Here is an 11208-nt window from a genome sequence, read left to right on the forward strand (position 1 = left end):
TTCGGGTCAGCAGCCGAGTGCCATAACCACTAGACCACCGTGGCGGGGCAGGTATTTTGCGTTATATATGTCATCACCAGTGAATCGTGTTCGGCATACACGCATCCTATGCTATGCAAATTTTCGTATATTACAACCTATGAAGACAACCGGGAGAACGCCCAGACGTAGGCGGCTAGATAGATAGATAGATAGATAGATAGATAGATAGATAGATAGATAGATAGATAGATAGATAGATAGATAGATAGATAGATAGATAGATAGATAGATAGATAGATAGATAGATAGATAGATAGATAGATAGATAGATAGATAGATAGATAGATAGGTAGACAGATAGATAGAAACGCCAAAAGTGCCTGAGGTTCGTGAAGAAATGCTTCGCATTTAAAACAAGCGAGCGAACGTCTACGCGTAGCCGACCTTTTGTTTTCGCGATGTTTTCTTTCTTTTTAGTTGTGTCGGTGTGATGACATTTGCTGGTATACTGACGGCACTTTGTTGCATACTCCGATGCGTGCGGCGTCTTCCGCTCAACATATGAAGCCGCGATAGTGTCGTTATCGAAGTTTGTCTCGCGTAGTGCTTCGTTTCAGTCTCAAGAATGCAAGAATGGGGTTGCTTTGCGTCTCGCCGCTTTCACCCACCAGCGATTTGAAAGACCTCGTGGACGTAAGCTTCACTTACATGCGATGAGATTCACTTATACGCAAATGAGGTTCTCACAACCCCCGCACCACCGGTGTCGGTGCTAGATGCAATACAACAAGCATTCGCGTAACAGAAGATATGTCTGCGTACTGTATCTTTGTTCTTCCTGCTAAATTATTCTAGAAGTTCTTTTAATGATAATTTGATCGCTAGGACAAGTGATCTCTATGCTCTCTTCCGTTTGCATCCCACACATTACCTGGGCTTCTGTATAGCTCTTGCTCGTCTGTTTACAGTAATATGTTTTTTTAACCTGCTCCTGAATTCCTTCTCTGCTTTATTCTTATTTGTTAACTGTCTGCGTCATTGCTACTATTTACATATCGACATTACATGTGAGTTTACTGTTATGTCAAGGCGACGTTGAGGACAAAGGTACAATAATCTTAGCGTGCCTAGAGTATACCGTAACCAAAAATCTGCTTACAATTTAGTAAAATAGCAAAATTCAGTTTGCATTATAATAATGGAAATTGTAAATAAAAATCTTAAAGATGTTAGGAAGAGGACTTGAAAAACACAATACCAAGTACTCCGTTTTTCTCATGAGCGTCCCCGCGAGCCCTTTTATGCTTTTTTCCATAGGCACGGAGTGTTCTGTTGACATCTAAGTTGACGATACATCATGCTCTATTGCCATAGCTTTTAGGGGTGCGCCTGTATCGTGTTTATACAGGGTGTTTCACGTAACTGGAACCGAATATTTACAAAGAAGTGGTTAACCTCAAGTGAATAAAACCAACGACATGGTTTATCATTATGTGGCTCTCGTTAGGGTATTTATATATATATATATATATATATATATATATATCACTTAATTTGTTAATTAAATAAGACGAATTATGCAGCAGTTCTAATAGTCACTTTAGGGCCAAGTGCATTCCGTTACGTTGTAGAGAGCATTCCAAAACGACCGATCCAATTTTTTTGTGGAAACGTACATGCTGCGTAGTGATTTTTTCCGGCGTTTAAAGAAAGCCGGAGAAATAGACCACGTTACTGCCCTCGTGCTCTACCGTATTACAGCGCTCTCAAACGAGCTTCGAGCGCAACAACCGGCGCGTGGACCGTGGCGAAATGAGCGGCCCTAGGCATCGGCTCCACAGTGCGTCCACATTTCTGGCTGCCGCACACGGCAAGCAAACGCCATCGTCCCTGAGAAGCGATAGGATGAGTGAGGCAATATATGATGTCAGTTGAGAGTAGAGCTTTGTCCCGTCTTCTGTCTTGTGGTGTCATTGCGCGCAAAAAAAAAAAAGCACTACGGACGGTCCGCACGCCGGTTGTTTCGCTCGAAGAACGTTAGAGAGCGCTGCAGTACTGTACCTCATGAGCGCAGTCACGTGGTTTGATTTCATATTTCGCGGCCGTTTTTTAAAAGCCAGAATATATTCACTCCTAAGCATCTCCGCGGTCAAAAAAAAAACAAAAAAAACCTGGATCCGTCGTTTTTAAATGCGCTCTATAATGTGACGAAGCGCACTTTGCCCTAATGTGAATATTATATATGCTGCCTAATTGCCCTTAGTCAAATAACCAATTAACCGATAAGAAGTACTACGCCGAGCGCCGCATGACGGTAAACCATATACCGTTCGTTTCCTTCACTCGCGGTTACACATTTAATGAAGCTCAATAAAATACCGAAGCTGGAAGCCCGGAGAAAAGTTAACCGCCTTTCATTCCTTCACAACTGCCTTGCCGGCCACATCAATTTAGCTCTCCCAGCATCCGTTAAGCGTCTTAGTACGAGGACAAAGCGGCACAGTCATAAACATTCGTTGGCACCAATCTTCGCTCGCACAAAATCATTTCGATACAGTTTCTTTCCTCAAACGGTCGCTAAGTGGAATTCTTTGCCACGCAGCACATTTAGCTCCGACGACTTTGTTAGTGAAATGCAGTGCCATGTTTCGGACATCTAGCGTCCTTAGTTCTCACCGCTTCTACTTGTCTTGGTCGTATACCATATGCATGTTTTGTTCTTTCAGTTTCATGGCCCCGTCTGTAAAATCGTTTTCATACTATTTTTATATCGTGTTTTGTTTCCTGTCTTCTTCTCTTACGTTGTTTGCATGTTTACTTTTGCATTGTACGTGAAGCTCATTTTGTTCGAGCCAAATTATTGGGTTGTAGCGAAGCAAATTGTAGCGAAGCCTTGGAACTATGTAATGGGTTGCGCTCTCCAGCGCCTTTTATTGGGTCATCCTCTTCGGCTCCTCCTGAAAGAATGCCTCTCGCGCTGGGAGTCTGTGCTTTGACACGACTGTCGCCATTGTGTATTGTCGCTGAGTGCCGTCAAACAAACGCCTTAACAAAATAAATAAATAAACCACTTTTTTAGAAAACATTTGGTTCTACTCACGTGAAACAACATGTATATTTAGTCACTGTGATTGTTTAATACAGAACCAGCCTGCTTAGACATATTCATTTTCTTTTTAGGTCACCGTAAAGTATTCTTTTTCTTTATCACTACAAATCGGCAGGTAAGCACAAGCTCGAAGTGGCAATGTGTGAATAGCAGTGATATACTGCGACGCTTTGTGTCACTAGGATACGCCTCAGACGTTTCACGGCGGCAAAAGTTTCTTCAAGAAGAAACTTTTGCGCGTTAGTGGTTATGTTGCTAACAAACGCTTTACGCAGCAGATGAGTAAAATACGAAAAATCATTGCAGCTTGATGTCCTCAATGAATTGTGACCGCTATGTAGTTCATCGTCTTAAGACGATGCGTCACAAACAATATCGCTATCAGTGTTGTTGCTGCACGTACACTTCTGTGGTGTGATGCGGTATTACGAAAACGGCAATACGCTTACGGACAAAGTAAGATGGCACAACGACATTTGCGCCATCGTGCGGAGGCTTCTTCGTGACGTTCTTGCATGTAGATGGCAACCCGCTAGCCGGTCGCCAAGTAGAGCAGCGACACCCACGAATTACAAATGTGTCAAACAAAAACTACTGACGGCGCAGCGTACTAAAAGCTGTCATGTTAAGTTTGCCAATGAAATCCCAATAAGTTGTTTCGGAATGAAACTAGTATACATATATGCTTTGAGCAAGACAGACAAAACTTTCGGAATACAAACATACATTTCATTAAAATTAAAGAAAGTTGGTCGCAGTTACAAAATTTTAAAATAGACAGTTTTGTACACAGGTCTTCGCTGATTCATTATATGAATCTATAAAAGCAAATTTGCCAATGTATCGAAGTACCTTAGGATACAATTGGGAAGTATTGTATCGGATACAATAATTCCGGAAGTATAATGTAACTGTATTTCAAGTACTCCTTTCCCGGGTATCTTGTATCGCGATACAATGTCAAAGTATCCTCGCCCAGCCCTGCCTAAAGTGATCCGCACTTAAGACACAGTATGAGACTGTATGGTCTCATACTACTTTTCCACCGCAAGTGCGAAGCAATGAATGCGACAGCAACAAATTGGAACGTAATACGAAGTAAGACTAGCAGCTCACTTCTGTAGGATTCCATCTCCTGAAACTATACAAAATGCTGGCGTAAGCGAATACGGCCGCTACTGGGAGCGAAGCGATCCTCGCACTGTCGGTCGTTTGAACATGAAGGAAGCTGCGAGAGTACAGCATGTACATACAAGTGTACATGAGCCGTGTACTCACGTATGTCGAGATGGCGCGCGACCGCGTCCTTTTTATGAAAGTTCGCAGTGGCTGCCCGACCAATCCACGTATGCATGAAGAAGCTCTTGACTCTCCCATTTTATGGCTCTCATCTGCATGAAGAAGTGTCTCGCGTAAATAAAGTGAGCGAACATAATGGAATAGAGTGCGTATGCAAATTCCCTTTCAGTGGAAACGCAGTGGCCGTGGTCGGAGCATACATTCCTTTTCTGGGGCTGCAACCGACTATGAGTGTTCTGCTAAGGGACAGCTTTAAACCAAAGGAATTAATATGTACTTGTTTTCTTTCTTTAAATGTTTTGTTCCCTTAAATGTACTTATTGTGTCAGCAGCTTTCAATGACACGTCCGCTTCCGGGTCAGTCCTTCTTTGTGGGTATGCGCAACCATATGGGAGTCATAATCGTCATCATCAACGTACAGCTGCGAAGAAGAAAAGACAGAATGGCGGTCGCTGCTGCACCTTGCGAACAACCAGGCATTGAACCTTGCTTCGGCTGCGTCCAAGCTGCCCGGGAAGTGTTACCGACGGACGGCCACTGCGGATGCCGTTCGCACTACGTGCCCGGGCAGGGCTTAGTCGTCGCGTATCGCTGCGCTTACCACGCCGGCCAGCAGGAGGACGGCGCCGAGGAATGGCAGGGCTGCGACGATCCTAACGAGCAGCCCCACGTGGGATTCGACGTTGACGAGTACCATCCGGGCCTCGATGGCCGGCATTGGGACGTGGGCGACTCGAACGAAAAGACCCGCAAGGAATTCGACAGGCGCAGGGCCACCGCGGCGGTAAGTTGCAGGGTGGTTGGTCGGGCTTCTTGGTGATTCATTATCTTCGGTTCATGATCAAGATAACAACTGGTAATTAAGAGCAACAGACTGGACTCCAAGAGAAGGCAAGCGCACGAGGGAGAGGCGAGTGGAGGAGAGAAGTTTACGTGGGCATTGTTGGGTAACAGCTGCCTCAGCTTGCGACTGCTTCTGCGCAGAGCTGATAGACGGAGCGATCAAGGCGACGGTGAGTTAAGGCAAATTTATATACATATAAACAGAGGCGTTACATATTCGGCGCTGGGGCCGATAGCTTATCGGGCTCGCACAGCGGTGCGACGACGACCCGGGATTTCTTCGCTCGCTGTCTCTCTCTCTCCGCACAGCTTGGTTCTTTTATAGCCCTGGGCGATCGCTTGCATCAGCCAGGAGCTCGAAATCTCCATTCAGGAACCGCCGTTGGTCGCTGGCTCGAGCCGGATCCGCGGATGGGAGGGCTTGCCGCACGTCGCGGGAGAGATTTCCGTCGGTTGCGTCAGACGCAGCGCCGGAGTTGCCGGGCATTGCGTAAGACTCCCGCCTCGTTGCATCAGCCGGTGTTGACGCTGGTTGCGTCAGACGCATCGCTGGAGTTGCCGGGGATTGCGTAAGACTCCCGCCTCGTTGCATCAGCGGGTGTTGACGCTGGTTGCATCAGACGTTCTGCCAGCTTGAATGCCTTGTCGAAGCAAGGAAGTTTGGGTTGGGAGCCCTGGCATAACTGCATATGAGATAATGAAGCCTGTGGGTATAACGTGGCCACAGCAAGCACAGGACCGTGGAGATTGGGGAAACTGGGAGAAGCCTTCGCGCAGCAGTAGGCGTAGTCAGGGTGATTATGATGGTCATAATGATGATGATGATAGGTTTACATCAAAAACAATTGCGACGATAAAGAAAGTGACAAGCGCAGACGGTAACAGATAATAACGGATAATCGTCGGAGGCATAGTGCGCAACTAATTTCTAATACGAACCATTTTGTTGAGACAAATTACAGGAACTTTCCAAGCGCATTATTGCCATCACCGTCGCCGTGAGGTTCCGTATAAAGTCCAAATCGATAACACCGCCCTGCGCGTCGTATTTTCTTTGTGCGAATGAAATCATGCGAGGACAGCCGACGACCACTGCTCTAGCGGAAAGGAAACGCGATGACCGTCCTCTTTATCGTGAAAAGCCCATTGGGGCTATGGGGGGAGCGATAGGGGTTGAGTATGGGAGACCAGCGCTGGATAGGTGGCGCGCCGAAAAAATGCGCCTGGCGGGAAGTCGCGGCATAAGTCCGCCGCTCGATCCGACGACATTGGTTGCAGCTCGCATATGTTTCGGCTGTGCGCGTCGTTTCGCTTCGGTTCAAGCTTCTGAGAGAGAGAAAATAAAACATTAACAAGGTTCTGCGAATGCTCATTCAGCTAGCGCCATCAAGCGAAAGAATACTGAAGAAAATTTGCAAAGCTTTATATATTTTTCGCAGTGTGCCGCGGCGAGCGCGCCTGCGTAAACCCGCTAGCGTGGTTCCCGGGTTCGCGGTCCCGTGCTTGTTTAAGTTGTCGACAGCTATGGCGCCAGTTGTGCTCCGCTATGGTTTTAGTAAAATAACATGGCCTGAGGACCACTTCTGCAGAAAGGCACTTGAAAACGAGGCGAAGCTGTGCAAGGCGAAATACGTGTACGATGTGGAAGAGACGGTGTCGTGCCGTGACAGCGATTCTCAAGTTGCAGCGAAATGCCACTCGCAAGTACACCAAGCCAGCTACGATGTCACACTTCATGTAAGCGAGCATTTGATGCTAGCTCGGTTATTACCGCGTGTTCCTGTCCCTGTTTCTTTACGGCGCGTGTAGTTGTGTAAAATAAGCGCGAAGCTGTACGCAGTAAATCGCACAGTTGGTTTAATCGTACAGCGAGTTGACTTCCGTGCGTGATCGCAACGCTGGCACTACATGTTTTCATTTCGAACGAAAACTTGTGCACGTTACTTAATGCAGTTTTTATGAGTTCGCCTCTCGTCTCAGCGCCTGATAAGTGGGGCCACCTGTTCCTGCAAGGCTGGCAGTGACGGCGCCTGCAAGCACGTCGCAGCGGTAGCACTCGAGCTCAATAACTTAGCCGATGCAACGTCGTCAAACCGACGTGCCTCAAGTGCTCCCATAGCTGGCCGTCTTCACTGTTGTATAAAACAATGAAACACGCGAAATTCGCTTTAGACCCCAGCTCGACGCCGCCAGAGAGGACCGAACTTACCCCGCTCGCCTGACAGCTTGTATCTAACGTTGCCTCCGTTCTTGCTCGTATGGTTTCGCAGGAAAGACGTAGAAAGATATATCACCTCTCATTCCTACGTAGTTATGACACTTATATACGCTGCAGTAACCGTCGGCCTCCTTTTTTTTTGTTCGGCGTTCAGTGCCCGCACCGCCTTCGCTAGTAGCCATCCTTGTGCGTGTCGTCCGCGGGAGCGGCTGAGAAGTGCGCGCTTTGACCGCCAGGGCGGCACAGAAACTCCAGCGCTGGTTCCCTATAGCACCGGCAGCAACTGCACACTTCTATCGTCCGGTCGCGATCGCCGCGCCCTATCTATAAGGGAATCAACAGACGGCCCGTACCTTTATACACGCTGCTTTATCACCGCTCTGTTTGGATGAAGCGATAGATAGCACGAAGGTCGCTTCGCTCGCTCCAGCAGCCGCGTTTCCTTACGACAGCCTTGTAACGCGATAGGGTTACGGTACGTGCACAGTGGCGGGAAGCATGACGCGGCGGCGCCCGCCCATCGGTGACTCCGCTCGGCAAGTAGCGGCATGATGTCGACATTGCCGACACGCACGATAGTCACATGACAAGAATAGATGTCTCGTGGCGCCCGCCTCCGCCGGCTGCCGGATTTTCTCCGACAAACGGAGAGGGGAGGCCGGTTTAGGAGGACAATGTCCGGTTTCGATGACGATGCTCGTGTGAGGAGGAAAAGGAGAAAAAGGAGGCGCTAATTGATGGTTTGCTTGCTCGGCAGCTGGCGACAACGGCAAAAATAGGTCAGGGAGCGATTCGATCGGCGGGAGAGAAACGTCGACGCTCCGCTGGAGAAAGAGAGAAAAGCGGCGTCTCGCGAGCGCTGAGCGGAGCGCGGGAAAGTGCCGCGCCGCCAGTGTGTTCGGATAGCCCTCCCGACTTGCAATGTTGGATTACACGGACCGTTTCACCGATTCGTATGGAACTTATGCAGCAAACAGTATTGCTCGTCTACGCGTGACGCGCCTTTTGTGCTGTGTTCTAAACGATATTAACGCGATAGCGTTAAAGAGCTCGTTTCGCAGAAATTCCGGCGTCGGCTTCGATGGTTGTGTGAAAAAAGTCAGCGTTGTCCGTGAGCTAAAAGTGTGAATTGGTGCAAATAAAATGAATAATAAAAGTCTCCAGTTCAAGTGAGAATTGAACCCTAGCCTTCTGCGTGGCAAGCAGGTGTTCTACTGCAGAGACCCCCGATTGCTTGAAACTAATTCGGAAAAAAATAATTCGGCAGATCCCACGCCTTGTGGAAATTGGTTTCATGCGAAACAATCAGCGAGTAGTTGTTTATGCTACATTTTTTTGTCTTTGAGCCAAACGTTACGAGGTGGATCGACGTGTTTATCTAAGCGTATTACTTGTATGCCTATCGTGTCTTTAACAGGCACGTCGACTACACTGGCATTTAAAGGGTAACTTAAGGTATGACGTAACGTACGCACTCTGTTTAGAGCACGGACGTCAGTTTTATCGAAACGAAGTGCACTTTACGGTGCGATGGTGTGAATATCATGCGTAACTTTCGTTGGCGCATTCCTCCGGGGTCGAGCAACGCTTGAATATAGCTTCTTGAATCATAGCAATACATGCGTAATGTTTATTAGACTTCTGTAAAAGCGAGGCAGACACTGGAACCACAATTTACGTTAACCCGGCATGACACCATGCATCATATATATACGATAACTATGTAACGCTTATTGCTTTCTTGCAGAATTTGATAGCGAGCACCACAAGTTCAACCACAATCGACGTCGCACCGACATTACGCCTGCATAGGCTGTTTTTCCAAACCAGTTTATAGACCTGGCGAGGCTCTGTGGTAGAATACCTGATGGCCATGCAGAATGCTTGGGTTCGATTCCTACTGGGATCCTAATTTTTATTCTTTCCATTCGTCAGGTCAACGCTGTCGATGTCGGTTTTTCTTAACGCTCTCGCATTTAAATTACAAATGTCTGTTATCACCGTTCCTGGGTAGATATAAACTGTCAATGACCTGTGGCGCATATCTATACACCGCGGCCCGTGGTAAACGGGTATGTGCCACACGTGTCTGGAGGAAAGGGTTTGACGACGTACGCGACAGCATTTTCACGTTATTCATGTCATGACGAGACAGTCATATTCGTGAAACCCTCTTACTATCCGAAGCAAATTTTGGTCTACACCAAGCAAAGGATGCGATCACGTGAGCACCCAGACGTAGGCGGATAGATAGATAGATAGATAGATAGATAGATAGATAGATAGATAGATAGATAGATAGATAGATAGATAGATAGATAGATAGATAGATAGGATAGATAGATTAGATAGATAGATAGATAGATAGATAGATAGATAGATAGATAGATAGATAGATAGATAGATAGATAGATAGATAGATAGATAGATAGATAGATAGATAGAAAGAAACTCTCAAAGTGCCTGAGGTTCGCTAAGAAAGGCTTCGCATTTGAAAACGCTACGTGGATGTCACGTAGTCTCATTAACTCATGTATTATTGCGTGGCAGGTGTCAAAACATGTGAATTGTGCAACGAGCGGGTGTATTAAAGGACTGCCCATTACAAAGCGTTGAGACATTTAATCAGCAGCAGCAGCAGCAGCAAGAGCATAAAGAAAGTGAGCAGCTGCGTAGGTTCGCGTGTTGCCTTACGGACGCGTAGTGGGCCCTTCGCTTATTCGCAAAAGGAAGAATAATGGCGTAGCGGGCACTGCGAAACTGTACTTGCAGTAGGCCTTCTAGGATAGTTTGAAATGGTAAATGCTACGTGCACAGACTTTCGTTTCTTTGCGGCATCGTTGAGGCATCTACCGCGAATCGAAGCCAGGCTAGCAATTGAGAAAACGATGTGCACAGGGCCCGATTACGCTATTGTGTTCTATTCTCGAAGGCGAAGCGCAAGCGTCCTCCAAGTTTTTGCTCAGTTATGCAAGGTCTGAGGTTAAGCTGCTAGCTTTACTTCGTGTAACGTTCTCATTTGTGGCTATCGCATTCATTGGTTCACCCTTGCGGTGAAACTGTGACTCACATATAGGGGAGCACATCTCAGCGAGCTGAGCGACTCAGCTCGCGCGTAGCCGAAGCAAGTGAGCATTGTTTAGAGAGGTCTTTGTCCGGCATAGGACGTAAATGTGACAATGATGGTTTCCCTGTTTGCCTGAGTATATAAGTTCTTGGGTGTGCACTGAAGAGGTTGCATTTGCATTTGTATTGGTTGTCGTTGTTGGTTTTTGCGCAGGCCAAGGACCCGTGTGCCAAGGAAGCCAACGAGTGGATGTTGACGAGCGAGCGCTCCATGCTGCCGGCGTACGTGGTGCTGTTCACGCTCATCAGCTGCATGCTGATCGCCGTCGCTGTGGTCAACATACTTTCCAGCGATGAAGAGGACGTCAGCACTACGTCGATCCCCGGAGTACCGTTCCTAACGCGGCCGAAAGGGCGCGTTCCGGTCGTTGAATTCACAACCACGATTGACAACAGCTCGTACAGCACGGACGTATACTAGGGACGCACGTGCGCGCTCCATGAAACATGGAATGTGTGGCGTAAAGCGCTCAACCATTTCCCTTTCATCGAGATTTCATTGTCGAGATTTTATTGGGCGCGCAGTAAATCATTCGGTGTCCATACTTATTCCACTAGTGAGAAACACGTTGATGTTACTTTAATACACATTGGAGACCGCAAATTGGTCCAATAGGACGGTCGTGAGAG

At 47.3% G+C, this 11208-nt stretch overlaps 1 protein-coding gene across 1 annotated transcript; it reads left to right on the forward strand.

Moving 5' to 3' along the window:
- The first annotated feature begins 4757 nt into the window (after nt 1-4757).
- Nucleotides 4758-10999, forward strand: LOC119394840 (uncharacterized). Its single transcript, XM_037662144.1, has 2 exons — nt 4758-5175; nt 10733-10999. Exons 1-2 carry the CDS (start codon nt 4768-4770, stop codon nt 10997-10999), a joined length of 675 nt encoding a protein of 224 aa, XP_037518072.1. The 5' UTR covers nt 4758-4767.
- The last annotated feature ends 209 nt before the right edge of the window (nt 11000-11208 follow it).

Source organism: Rhipicephalus sanguineus, chromosome 5, assembly GCF_013339695.2.
Source record: "Rhipicephalus sanguineus isolate Rsan-2018 chromosome 5, BIME_Rsan_1.4, whole genome shotgun sequence".
Classification (NCBI taxonomy): Eukaryota; Metazoa; Arthropoda; class Arachnida; order Ixodida; family Ixodidae; genus Rhipicephalus; species Rhipicephalus sanguineus.

Bases quoted from the DNA above. Each gene is read 5' to 3' on its own strand.
- LOC119394840 (XM_037662144.1), top strand. From the start codon at position 4,768: ATGCGCAACCATATGGGAGTCATAATCGTCATCATCAACGTACAGCTG. The intron at 5,176-10,732 runs GTAAGTTGCAGG...GTTTTTGCGCAG, and splicing joins GGCGCAGGGCCACCGCGGCG to GCCAAGGACCCGTGTGCCAA.